Source organism: Pezoporus wallicus, unplaced genomic scaffold (genome assembly GCF_028554395.1).
Source record: "Pezoporus wallicus isolate ANWC-B61680 ecotype Strahan unplaced genomic scaffold, APGP_CSIRO_Pwel_v1 scaffold_2584, whole genome shotgun sequence".
Lineage (NCBI taxonomy): Eukaryota > Metazoa > Chordata > Aves > Psittaciformes > Psittacidae > Pezoporus > Pezoporus wallicus.
Genome location: NW_026642851.1, coordinates 2,986,703 through 3,001,503, shown reverse-complemented (window position 1 = coordinate 3,001,503; position 14,801 = coordinate 2,986,703). Strand labels below are relative to the sequence as shown.

The 14,801-nt window shown below is 39.4% G+C and overlaps 1 protein-coding gene across 2 annotated transcripts in view; it reads right to left on the bottom strand.

Annotated features, from left to right (window-relative positions):
* CDK6 (cyclin dependent kinase 6) overlaps window positions 1–14,801 on the bottom strand; it is a 120,266-nt gene that overhangs the window by 25,084 nt on the left and 80,381 nt on the right. For both annotated transcript variants that reach the window (XM_057432718.1, XM_057432719.1), the window contains exon 4: window positions 2,682–2,791. In XM_057432718.1, coding sequence (XP_057288701.1) covers window positions 2,682–2,791 — 110 coding nt within the window. The remainder of the gene's footprint in view (window positions 1–2,681; window positions 2,792–14,801) is intronic.

Genomic DNA, 14,801 nt, shown 5'->3' with positions numbered 1-14,801 from the left:
TCAGATTGCAGGAGGACCAGAGTCCTCAGCTGAGAACTGTCATTTGTTTAGCTCCGTCAGCCAAGATGAAAGAAATGTTAAAATTTACTCTAGGTGTATCCAGACAGAGATGTATTTACTTTATTTTTTGTGCCTATGAATTCCTTTATACACTTTTGTGTATTTTAGATCTATTTCACAGACAAACACTTTGTTTGCATTTGTCTTAAATGGCTTTGGATTAAGGGTGATTTAAATTAGATGAGGTGCACAGCAATTTGTAACATAGGACTGGAACATTCATACAGAGCTGACATCTCCCCTACACTTGTCCAAACCTATAGCAACCTAGCTGTGCTTTCCTACAAAACTATATTCTAGCAAACTCAAACTATCAACTGTAAAAAACTGTAAAAAAGCTCAGAAGAGCCTCAGTACATTTCTTAAAAATGACAGAGCTTTAAAGCCTTTCAAAGAGAAAGCAAAAAAGAGCAGGGAAGAAGGCAACAAGTACCCAGTACCGCACTAAAAAGAAAAGGTTGTCTTAATGTCAAACCAACATCTACTTCTAAGCTTTAGCCACATTCTCATACTCTTATCCTGTCAACACCAGTGGAAATACAGATCAGTGATTACCCAAGGGCACTACCATTTTCCAGCAGAAATAGCTCTTGCATTTATTCAATCTTTTGGAAATAATCCATGGAGTTTGCAAAATTTTACAGTTTACTGCCACCAAGGTCACAGTAACATGGGTTTTCTTTTGCAATCCATCAGGAGAATCAAAAGACAACATATATCATATAGAGAGTATTGCAACATTAACCCCATACAACTGTCCATGGAGATAGCACTTGGTGCTGTTCATTGTGGCTTTATGGCAATGCGCCTTGAGAGTAGCCTTCCAAATCATGCTTGTATGTGAAAGTCATATTGTTTCCAATGAAATAACAGTACATACAGGCTTGGCAGATTCCTGACCTCTACGGTTTTTGACAGACTCCCAAATTTAGGACTAAGAATGTCAGACTGACCCTGTATTTGGCAAGAATAATACACGACCTGGCTTTATCAAACTCTGCCATAAGTCTGATCTCATTTCCATAAAAAAAAGTATTAATGTAATATTTGCATTTGTAATCAAACAGAAAATTGAACTGTCCCTAATTTAATTTACTATGTTGGACTTGGAGAATCACTGAGGCTTATACATCATAAAAGAAAAAACTAAATGAAATTGGTGGCACTTGTATATGGCAATATTTCATATCTGTCAGAATACTGCAAATTACAGGAGAAAAAAGCATGTAATAAAGTTCTGAGTTCAGTTGTTTGTCCCATAATACTCTTATTGAAAATGCTAAAATTAAGTTGTTGACTCTGCTATTCAAATTAGAAAAATATCAATGGCTTAATGCTATTATGAATCTAGCAGTATATGGGATAAGACTAAATCTTTAAAAGTTTGCAATGGAGGGTTTAAAGAATCCACATTCTTTTTTTCTCACATTTTCTGACCTCATTTCTGAGTCAGAAGCAGAGGGTGGAGTGTAATAATTCTACCCCGGCCATTTGACCAGGCAAGAAGCCCAAGAAAAATGATTTTTCCATATACTAACATTAATAAGTAGTAGAACCCTAAAGTTACTTTTCAAGACTTCAATTATTATTTTGAACTTAACACTGTATAAATTAAATAGTTTCGCAAGGCCCTTGCAGTATGGCTTCTCCTTGTGAATTTCCTTGTGAATTATACTGATTTTGGTTTTTAGGCTACCCAACGTATCATTTTCTTTCACATTTTCTTTATGTGTATTTTTTGATTTTACAGTGAGTGTACAAAATGCTATAGAGTTTCTAGATGGAGATCACCCAGGTGATGACAACACACACTTTTTGCAGTAAGCTCAACCGAAATGCATGTGACTGGGTTAATACTGAGATAGATTCATCTTGTTAAGGTTCCTGAGGGTTTGTTCCTCTCCAAACCCTACATGGTACAGCCTCCAAATTAGTGTCCTCCCATGGGGAAAGACTAGTACACAAGTGCTCCTCTCATATTTACAACTCTGCACCAGCAGTAACATTCTGCAGCATGATAGTTCTGACAGCCAATTTAACTGAATCAGCTCCCCCAACAAGTCTTTTATCTGCTGGATTTTTTTTTTTTTTTACTACATTTAACATTTCTGTTACCCTACACTCAGGCTAAATAAGTTATTCTTTAAAAAATCCTACCTTTGTTTCCTACTTCTAGAAATCCACTTCACAGTGACTTTTGAGATCTCAAACGTGCAAAGAGGAGACTATAAGCAAACACCTGATGCTCCAGTGCACAAACTCCAGAGCAAGAAGACTGCTGACCACTATGCCCTGCTTTCCTCAGGGTAAATCCTTTCCAGAACCCTACTTTACTTGATCAACAGCCTCTCTAGCGCACTTTTAATTGCATTTGGACTTACATGTAACAGGAATACATCAATGCTGACATAGGCTTTACCAAAGCTTGTATCAGAAAAGAAAGACTCCAAGATAGCAACAAGTATGAATTAGCAATGGGCATTTAAACGCTGCACTGCAAATAGAACATCCTATCAGGCCTTTCCAATATAAACGTGATCCAGTGTACTGTACCAGACATTACTGCACATTTTTTAAAATTTCAAATGTAAACCATGAAGAAAATAAAACCGTTTTCTTACTTTCGACGGAACATTTCTGCAAATATGCAGCCAACACTCCAAAGATCGACTGGTGTTGCATAGCTGGACTGAAGCAAAACTTCAGGAGCTCTATACCACAAAGTAACAACCTGTAAAACAAAAATGAACATAAAAGAGAGCATGCTTAGTTACATAAATACAACTTCATAAGTGCAGTGTATACAGCTCCCATTTAGTTTAATCCAAATCATAAATTTCACAAATTAGGGCAAACTGTCTTGGCCAGTGCATAGAAAAGGGCCCTGTAAGGAAAACCTTAGTATAGATAGCTGCAGTGATGATGAGCTGGGAAATTAGACCACTTCATGCCAAGAACAGTCCAGTTCAGGGTACAGCAAAAATACAGTAAGAGAGTCCAGTGTTGGTGTGATATCACTATATCACAGCACACTATGAGAAACACTGACACTTTTGCAACTTACAGGCTTCCAAACACTTTCCAGTGGAGATCTGGATTCTCCTAGAGCAAATGTTAGTCTACTCAAAGTTCTTAAACTTTTGTGGACCCCTTAGATGTAGTCACCAGAGCCAAACTGGAAACAAATAAGCTAAGGAATGACATGGGTTTACCCATAGGACAAATCAGAAACTTGTCTGTCCTATGCCCTTCATAGTCTATGTATTATTTTTTGTTAAAGGAATGGGGTTAGCTCAAGTGTATGGGCCAAGATGGGTGAACATGTCTGACCTGTCTCAAAAGTTCTTGCTGAAGAAACAACTTTATTTTTTTTAAAATCAATTTCATATAGATTAAGTCAATCCTCAAAGATGTTCCTTATGAAAGGTATTCAGTGCTGCCCACTGTGGCTTCCTTACCCACTAGAGGTACCTCAAACTCAGTTTTCAACTGAGCAACAGAGCATAGGGATTGCTGGCAGATTCCTGAGCTTTCTAACTGTGTGAGAGTCTCTGCCCATGTGCTGCTGGTTAGACCAGCAGTAACTTCTCTCAGAATTTATTTCCGAATGACACACTCTTTTCCCAGGGACATAAGCCACGTAAAGCGTCTGCTTTTAGGCTGTTCTTCTCCTGGTGGTCATGTTGCAACATCTTGTAGACATCCAGTGGGAATTTTACTGGTACTGCTTCATCAATGTACTTTGATGTGTCCTGCATATTGGACCCACAACAGAGATGGGACAGTTTATCCTTTTGTTTCCCACACGTAGACCAAATACAGACAAAGCTGACTGTATCTTCAGTGTATTTACAGAAGAACCCAAGGACCTTCTTCCGAGTCCTGCCTGATGTATTATGTTGATGGAATATAATCTCAGAGCCATGGGAGTATCCTGCTCCTGAATACAGTTACAATACAGCCATAACAACACATGATCATCAGCTAAATAACAGTATTTTCTTAATGTGTGCTATAATTTAAACCTCTGACTATTAATCTGGGAGCATGGAGGGTCTCAGCAATTATTGCTTCGTTTCTCCTAGAGTCACAAATGTTGGAGATACAGCATTCAGAAGGAGCATGAAAAAAAGCAAAAACACCGAAAAGGAACAAATGTAAAGACAAGAACAACTTTAAAAAGTACGTTAACTAGGATAGCGAGTTCTGAATTTCAAGACCAGTACAAAGAAATGCATAAGAAGAGTGGGTTTTTTTAATGATAACAAAATAATTGTCTTTTAAGCAAAAATAACAATGGAAGTAATCAGCCGAATTTGCTGGTCAAAGACAGCTGAAACAAAAGCAAATAAAACATTTATTACAATCATTACATGCCATGACAGCCTTTGGAACTTCTGAATGGCTATTGAAGGGAGGTTCACGGATATTTGCACAAGTGGTCATATTTGCTAACAGTCCTCTTAAACACTTTGATCTCTATTCATAAAATTTGTCTTTGAAACAGTTCAATAAGACAGTGCAAAGTACTGCACTGGCAAACCAGACTTCCAGGTACCTGTCCACAGAAACAGATTCCTGTGTGGAAGTTGGGCATTATTTAACTCCATTTGTCTTGTTCCTGATTTGGTACCATACAGACCACCGATGCTTTTTCCAAAATATTTCTCCTGATAAAAACCAGGAAAGTTTCTTCAGAGATTCACTCCAGGGAAAGAAGACAAAGGTACAGGAGCTTAGGGATTTTACTGGAGCTGCCCTATCTGAGTCACATGGATTTCCTCCTAAAACACATACATATTTTTCCTGATGCAGATATAGCTCTGAAACTGAACTGCACTTCTAGTCTCTCAGTACATTTGTGGAAAAGCTTACTTAAGTGCTGCTTTGAGAAATTAGATATAACAATTTCAACTCATTATTGTTTGTCAGTGGCTGGGTGCGGCGTCAGAAGTAAGAGCTCTATGATCTCTGATCTGTGGGAATACCACCAAACCTCATGATTCCTGGTTTGAGATCCACATGGCTCTTCTCACACAGAATGAAAGGGTGCTTTACTTTCCCCAGTCCCCTCAGCCCTCCACAGTAAGGCTCTGCACTCTCACAGGCAAAGGATTAGGGGATGCATGGTTGTGTCTGCACAGTCTGAATACTTCTGACAATGTATGCTCCAAACTGCAGTCTGTTTTCCAGGGAAGTTGCTTGTTTCCAGAGAAGACTGTTGCAGCTCGTGGCCAGTCCCCAGGTGCTGGCTCAGGGGGCACAGTGCTGTGTTCAGAAGGCTGCAGAAGCGTGCAACACGTTAGCTGCTTCTCCCACGTGACCACCTACTGGCACAGTTCCCCAGGCGTTTGTACCCTGCAACACCCCATGCACGCACACACAGGGGCCTGGACATTTTACTTCTGAGTAATTTGGAAACTTCAGCCTTTTAAAATATATATATATATTTCCAAAGTCTCACAGTTAAAATTCCAGCAAATGCCTGATTGCCTTATAGTCAAAGAGGAAGTAATCTGTGTTGAGCTGTTTTGTTACAGTTCGTCATGACTCTGTAATTATAAAAGTGACCAAGTAACCTTTGTGGTTTGTAATAAGTAAGTCTGTGCTTCAAAATGTGAACCTGAAAAGAATCAAAATATACTGAATGTCAGTCTGCACACAAGTAATGCTACAGACGAATCCTCTAGTGGTCAGGGTCTTCTGAAAAGCACAGAATGATGCAGATGATGCAGTGGTTTTGACAGCGTTTCACACTCTCTCTTACCATAGAAACCAAGAAAATATTTGTGGACATTCCATTAACATTTGCAGATAAGTTGAAATGAAAATTATTCTGAACACAGGATATGGTGAGACTGAACAACTAGATCATCATTTCCTCTTTAACACAGTTCTGACTTAGAATGAAAAAATGCTTTGCTTAGGTAAGCCACACCACCAGTGAAACAGGCTCTCCCTGAGAGATACAGCACTTGATAAAGAGCTGCTTGATGAAGTCCCATTTTTAGGATGAAGAAACCAACCACCTTCATTGGCACATTCCACTGTGTCTGCCTCTCCTGAAAGTCTGAGAAACATGTCATGTGGCACATGGTGATTTCTGTAGGAAAAGGAGTTCATGCACACATGCTGACAGAGATCCTAAATTCAGCGCAAGACTCCTGAAAACTTGAGAGGTTGTAGGCTTTAGTGACCATGTCACATCTTAGTCCTCCCATCAAATAAGCTTCCCTCCTTTGCCTCCTCCTCACTTCTCCTCACCCTGCCTGGTCTATTTTGCCCCTCTCTTACAACAGCCAGATTCCACCCAGCTGACCCCTGCCTCCTGTCTCCTCTCCCCTGCCTCTGCCTTCATACCCCATGCCAGTGTCCCCCCTGACAGTGTCACTCAACATGACCAATCCACTCTGTTGCTCATGTGTAGACACCCGGGTGGACTCAGCCTGCTGCCCCACCACGTCCCATGTGCTCTGCCTTCCCTCACATTCCCTGTCTGCTTCCTTCACACCCTCAAACTCCCTGAATTTCACACTGTCCCCTCTTTTTCCAACCGCCTCAGAAGGCTCCTGGGTCAGATTAGCTCCTTTTTTTCCTTTAGCTTCTCAGCCCACTCTGCCTGTCCTGAGGATACCGTATGACATTTGTATTTCATAGTCTGATCAACATACAAAAGAGACTGAGAATAATTCATACACTGGAAGGAGTACATACTTAAAGGAGTAACTATGCTCCTTTTCCAGTGCATATTTGTGTTTTCACTACCCAGATAAGATGGGATGATGCGAGATAAAAACGATATCAGTAGCTGCAGATCGCTGGTTCTAACAATTTAAATGTCAATAGATTAAGGCAGCACTTCAGGATGAAAAGAAATGAAATGTACATCTGAGAGGTATTAGAAAGGAAAAGGACATCTGCAAGAGTCTACTGAGACTGTGTCTGACCCCCTAAAGAAGGAAATGTGCTCAGTGAGAAGCAAGGGGACAGCTGCATTTAGAGTCAGAGAAGAACTTTATTTTGAAATACAGCTTTCTCCCTTATTATACATGACAGATTTTGCAATCTGGCATCATCTAGCCCCAGGAGTTTCAATCCTGCAGTTCATGGTACCTGTTCCTGATGAAAAGTCAAATTAGTGGTATCTGCTCACTAGCAAAGTGAACATAAGACCTAGGCATTGTGTCAGTCTCATTTAATTTCCATTTACTTTACAGAGCAGATTTTAGCTTTTGGAAAACTGCTTAAGTTAAATGGATCTCACAATACACAGCCCTTTCCAAATATAGTTGCTGTCTGAATAGCATACAGTTCAGAAAAGACAAACAGAGGTTTAGGGATGGGGTTCAGTAACATAGACACAAAAGACTACATTTTGGTTTGCCACAGACTTTAAGTACAGACCAGCGCTCAGTTGCACAGCTACAGGAACAAAGCAGGGATCAGACTGTAACACAGAGGCTATGTCTGTGCTAGGAAATTAAATGGGAAGGGAAATGTTCCTTTGGCACTGAGACCAACAGGCACAGAGTGGCCTATGTCCATATTATTAAATTCTCAGCCCCTCAAAAAAGGTGCAAAACTGCTTATTGGGAATGATGTCTGGTCCATGCTTAACTGTGCCTAGGAACTGTCTGGGGAAAGGCTGGTTGGCATAACTTAAAACCATGCCAGGAACTATTCTAATAATTTAGCAGTATAGACAATTGAGCTCCAGTACCCATGAACGCTTCCTGGCACTCTAGTCTACTAGCCAGTGAGTCACACTGTCGCCCTGGGTCTTCCTTTCACTCCAGAGAGAAAGTGTTTTGCTATGCTTCCCTCACCCCTGCTGATTCAGAAGGGGCTCCAGGAGGGCAATGGGGTGGGGGAGGCATGGCCCACTCCTCATCTCACCCAGCAGCTAGTCTTATTTTATCTTGAGCATGTTGTACAGGTCAGATGAACAAATGCTGCAACTGCAGTTGCATTCTATGAGGAGAATTTAACTAACTGGCCCACAGGTAGACATCTTTCTTTTAGACATCTAAAGCTGGATGAGATTAATTCTACTCTAATTAATTCTGAGGGGACTTTGAAGAGGCCTATAAATCTTTTAAAATACTAGTTTTCATAGAAAGCATGCCACAAAGGCAATTAGCAGGATGCTTAAATTCATACAAGGCGTCCTTGAATCCAAATAATATCCTTCCAAATAGTTTGCCTTTGTGATTGTGGTTTCTACTGTACTTCTTTTGCTGCTGATTTTGTTAATTATATTTGCCATTAGACATTGGCTCATTTCGTTGCTTAAAGCATTAAAGCATTTCAACCTCATGAAAGATTATTTGGAATTTATTTTTTTTAAGTTTCCTAATACGGTTTTTAAACTCAAGTTATTTTTTTCAGTTCTCACTAACAGGGTTTTCACATTATCTTTGGGGCATCTTTCTGACTCCTTTTCATTTATTTTTGTCCTTTCTGAGTAAAAATGAGGGAATATAGCTAATTTATGTGGTAGTATCTAGAATATAGCTCTTTAGTGTTGCTTCATGGTCTCCCAGCTTTACTTCAGATTGTTCAGGAGGATTCAAAGTGGAATCTTTCCAACTTCATTATGGAACTGCTACTGCATGGCTTCTGCTTCAGGTCTCAGACTCTAAAATGAGTTGCAGAATCCTCTCCAAGCTTTGTAGAAAATTTCTCCTTAGCTGTATAACTAAGCCTGATACTCGTCACAGACTAGTTGGGAAGGACAGAATTACAGATGACTAAAAATCTGGGCTTGCAGACTTGTATACTGATTGAAACCTGGCTTTATACTCCACTGTGGAGAGATTCTCTCTCCCTAATACACCTCCCTCTTGCTTGCTGGAAACAAAGCACTGAATCTCCACAGAGTCTGAAAAGAAAATTTGTAATTTCTTAAACGAACCTGCTTAAAAATGGTTCTGATCTGACAGTGTAACATTACTTAAAATGAAGTCAATGTAACATAAAAAATTGCTTAGGAAGAATTTGCCACCAAGTCCTCCAAGGACACTGCAAAGACCAGTAGGAGCAAACCACACCTGTGTCATATAGGGAAACTTTTCCTATGTGTGTGTTCCAGGAGACAAGAGAACGGGTAGTCTGGGTTATGCTGGAGGGGGGAGCAAGGAGAGAAGATATAATGAAGGAATGGAGGGATGACGCCCCACTGCACCCTGCAGCACATCACACAGCAACCTCCAGCATGGGGAAGGAGCTCTTTGAAAACCCACCTGTCCAAAAGGTGTAATAAGGCCAAGATAGGTGATGGTAGTGTAGGCTTTTTAGCCTTTGTACAATGAATTCAACACATTCCTCAACCCTGGTTTGAAAGAGGAGTGTGTCTGCTTTATGTGACGGGGACTGTTTTACAGTATTTTCCCATCACTATCCTTAAATCATTTGCTGAGCATTATGCATTTATAAAGCAAGTCTGGGACTCTCTTTATCTCTGAATACCTACCTATTACTGTTTCTTCCTCTGTTGGAGAAGGTAATAATCACTAGATTATAAAATGTGCTTTAGTTTTCAGGGATAATTTCAGCTCAAATAATTATATTTGTCTAATCACTTTTTTGAGTAGTGGTTCTTCACTACTGTAACTGTTTTCAGTTCAATTGCAGAGATAGGTATGGCTGAAAAGAACATTTTTCTTAGAAAAACATGACTATATTTTGTCTGTTTATAGAAACATTAAAATAGTTTCCCTTTTAAAGTAGAAGTGTACACTGGCTTTTAGAAAGCACTTTATTTTCTGACAAAAGGTTTAATATACGTGAAAATTACATTCTTTCAAGTTCTGTGCATCTCACAAAGTGAACATGGTAATAGCAATTTTATCTCTTTATTCACATTTGACTCTATTTTAGGTACAAGCTTTATTAACTGCTTTGTAAAAAAACAGAAGAATTGTTATTATTTCATTAAATTGTCAAGAAAAAATAACTATTTATAGAAGATGCAAATTCTGATCACATGTACCACCCACTATCATGTTATTTTAGAATGTGATCTCCTCTTTGATGGTTAGACATTTGTGCATTGAAGAAAGCAAGATTTACCATCTACTGCAAGATAACTTGACAAATAAAGAAGTCGTTCATTTCTCTGATACACACCAAGGTAACCAGAATTTTGCTTTTTTTATTTCCAGGAAGAACCACATAACCCAGTGTGATGGTGCTGCTGAAGAATATTTCTAGGTACATCCGTTGTCAGTAGGAGTGCATGTGTGTTTGCACATCGTGTGTGCACATAAAACACTAGCAGAAGATACTTTAACTACATCCAGTGGTTTTTACCTCAAAAGTCTCTGTACACTAAGCAGTTGTGTGCAACAGCTACTAGAAAGGAAAACTGTCTCTTGAGGTAATATTTTCAAACATTAGTGGTAATTCAGAACTCACCTCAAAACTAATACAAGGAAATATTTTTCCATTAAGGAGGATGTTTCATAGAATTCTCTGCTGACACCATACAGAGAACGTTTCTGAGAGACTTCCTTTGAAAAGTGTTTTATCCTTATACAAAAAGTAAAAAGCAAAAATACTATCAGCAACACTGCTGTACCTGATCCAGAGCCCGCAAAATAGAAAGAAAGACTTGCCAGGGTTTGTCGTGTATAAAATCAAAACCAGGATGCCCTTATCTCTGAGCAGAGCAGTCTTCTATGGAATATGGGACACCTCAGTTCTTTAAAGAAGTGGTTAGACTTGCATGCAATGAGGCCTGTGCTGATATAGCAATGTATTTACATATAGAGATACTTGACAACACTGAAAGTGACAGGCTTTTAAAAAGTAGCCATTCTTCAGTCATACTTCAAGACTCAATAATCAAACAAAATTTGTAGACAGAAACAGCAAGTTCTGTCTCAGAGCTGAAAAAAACACAATGGCATAAAGATATAAACACTACTGTCTTCTTACGCTGATCAAGTCACACATCTACTGTAAGAAAGAATTCTGTCCACAATACCAGAAGAAACAAAACATTAAAAAGGTGGCAGCCTGTGACTGTGGCTTTGAATACAAGTCTTGTTCTGGATCTTGGCACATTTCCACTTGCTCAGTCACCTGTTGCTATTAGCTACCTGGGGGAACACTCATATTCTTGAGTACCAAATCTTGGGCCTTGTTCCAGTTGCTTTGTTCTACTCTATGTCTTTAGGTAGCCATAAAACCAACACATCTAGCACCCTAATATTCCCACTGGGTGGCATCCAGTTCTTTTACAGTCTCCCACAGCACTTATGCCCAGTCTCTGAGAAAAGGAGAACATGTAGCTCTAACTTGTGACAAAGACCAAATCATGGTCAGCTGCATGTTGAGATGCCCTGAAGCTGCCCTTGTGATTGCCTGGTCTCTTCCCAAGTTCATCAGACTAGAGAATCTGAGCCTTACCACTTACAGTTCAGCTTTATAATGAAGACCAGCTTTCTAGTGCTACTAGAAAACCACAGAGTCTGGTTAACAGAAAAAGTCTTCCCGCTTCCTGGGGTTCTGTGTTAGACTTCAGTTCTGAACAGAAAAAAAGTAACTAAAGAAAAACCATGAAGGCCACCCTAGACCTCTCTCCCATGGAACTTCGGCCCATTTCTTCAAACCATGTTTAACAAAAGGAGATGATGCAGAAAGAAAATACTGCCTCAAAGAACGGATTAAATACTGCTGGTTCTCCAGGTGAGAGGTTTTAACATGGAGTTTACAGCTGCTTCCAGATGAGAAAGAAGACTGAATTAAGAAGTTTTCAATGAAACATGACCATCAAAACTAACCTGAACAAATGAGTCACTCTCAAAAAGAAACAGTCTATACCATTTTGAGGCAAATGTAACTAATGGGTCGGAGTTTAACACAGACTTCTGTTAGCATCCTGAACTGATGCAGACTACTATGAATAAAACAAAGTTTTACAGCTTGGAAAAAATGGAGAAACTTGGTGCAAAAAACTACTACAAGAGACCGTTTTCAATCAGTTGAGAATGAAACTTATGAACTAATGCCATGATTTGAGTTAATGACCAGAGCTGAACAAGAAAGTAAGGATAAAAATAGCAATCGAGGCCTATAAGTAAGAGAAGTGTACTTGTCTGCATACAGCAGGGTGAACACAGGATATGGGTGCATGAGTGGGTTAGCTGCTGAGTAAGGGCTTACCAGAATGCACAATGAATGCAAATTAAGCTCAGCCCCAATTAATGTGAAAATATTTATCCAGATGTCTTTTATCCCGAAAGTCTGATATGGACAAAAGTAGTCTCTGGCACATCTAAAATTAAGATATTTGTCTGAATAATTTAAGAAAGCTGATATGGTTGGACTCGATAATCTTAATGGTCTTTTCCAACCTAAACAATTCCATGATTCTATGATACATATGAGAAATTTCGTATCTCTACTACATTTTAGCTACAGTTGTTAAAAATTCTTGTTGTAACTTTGGGCTCTCTTCACTTCTATGTCCCATCAGCTCCTAGGAGGAGCACTCTACCAGCAGCACTAAGAGCTGTTACCTTTCCCACACAGCACGGTATGGTATGCTGGGAGCTTCTGTAGCACCTGATGTAGTTATCATGCAGCCACACAGCTCTCCTTCCCCATGGCAGGCTGGGACTGTAATCCCCTGCTGGAAGTGCAGACTTGTGATCCTAGTGATACAGACTCCAGTGAGGTCTGAGTAGAGGCCTGAAGGCAAAGTACCAATTTCACAGATAGCCTGGTATTGCATACAGCACAGTATATAAAAAGGCTAGTGGAGCAACATCTGTCAGTGATGCTCATGTGAAGCAATAGCTTACAGTTAAACCTCCTGTATTACAGGAAAACCCAAAAGGAACCCAGGGCTGCAAACAAGGCAGCTTCTCTGCAGTAGAACCTCCTCTTGGGATGCACCTGCCCTCACTGCTTCACAAGGTGCACACTTCAATCCTATTGTCACCATGATGGCTGACATTTATCCCTAAGGCGCAAAGAACTTGGGCAACTCTAAACACTGTAAATACATTCTACATTTGAAATTGAATGCAACAGATTTTACTATGCTTTTAAATAGATGTATGGATTTGAATTGAGGAAAGTAAAAATGTAAATGATACTACAGAGATGAAACACTTTTCCAGGGCTCCTTGAAATTACATTTGGGAAACCAAACCCTTAAGAAACATCTTTCTTTTTAAAAACAAATGAGAAAAAAGGTTTGGAAATACTTCTTTCCACCAAAACCAAATAAATAAAAAAATTGGAACTTTCTGAATACAGATGCAATATGTAGATAGCTGTATGTGTTTATACACACTTAAACATACCACAGATCATTTGAAATGAGTTGAGTTTTGAAGTAAATACCATCAGGACAAGGACTTGCTGCAGACATGTAATTTCATGGTACAACCAAGGACAGAAAGGACAAAAAGTCTAAGGGAATTCTTCAGAGTGTCTGAATCTCACATTTAAGTATCTCTGTGAGCTTAAGACCAATAAAATGCCAGGCACAACCTGCTGACTTTCCAAGGCTATGAGCTTTGTAGGCATCTTTACTCATCAAATGCCTCTTCTTAAAGTGTCTGTGGGTCTGAAGTGTAGCTGGTCACACACATTAGAAAGACCTGTGCTGCAGAAACAAGCAGCCTCATTTCAGCTGAAGCACTACTGCATGTAATGCATATTTAGGCAGACAGATTTCTTAGGTAACAGGATGTTCTAAACAAAAGTGGAGTCCCACCTGGTAAAGCACGTAACTAGAATGATGGTGGAAGCAACATGCATTTCCATCCTCATGAACATCTTGTACAAATGTTATTATGTTAATCTCAAAGTGGAAACTCACCCTGAAGGCGATCTAATTGGCACCTTCTACATCTACAAAGCAAACATTTTGACCACTAGGCCAGGGATTTTTTGGGTGATAGATCTTCCCTTGCCTCTGCTGAAGCCAAGTCACTATTGCCAGGAGTATATGAGTCATGGGGCAAGACTGTGTCTGAAAGTAGCTGAGTGCTTAAGAACAATCAGCTGGAAGGGGCAAGGAGCCGAGTTTCTGGATACTGCTCTCTGGAATGTGTATGCATTTTACATTAGACCATCACTGGATAAAAATAAAAGCAGGCATTAATTACATTAACCAGGCTGGATTCTACTTTGGATCTAGGCAGATTGTATTCCATCTCTCTGACTTTAATGGATAGGATTAATAAAAACTCTAGAAGAAGAAAGCACTCTGTTTTATTCTGTGAAGAAAGAAGCAGCATCTCCTCCCTTGCTACTTGATACAATACTCACCAGCCAAAACTTAGGATTCACAGTACAAAGCGAAGCCCAAGATTTGTAAAGAACCCAAAAGAAAATTTCCTCCACTTATAAACACTACAGGATTTTATAAACTATTATTAAGTATCCAAAGATTTAGCAGAAACGATAAATCAGTTAGTCCAATACTACGACTATGGGTGATATGATTTAGCGTAAGGTGTCTCTGCCCATGGCAGGGGGGTTGGAACTAGATGATCTCAAGGTCCTTTCCAACCCTAACTATTCTATGATTCTATGATTCTATGACTAGGCTCTATTTCCCAATTTTAACTTTAAAGCGTGTATGATTAATTTACATTATTTTCAAGAAGTCAGAGTCCAAGGGAAATTAGTTAGAGATAACATATCGTATCAATTGGATGAAAAAGATCTGAATTAGCCTAGATCACTGAAGACTCTACTCCAAAGTGGTTATAGATTTA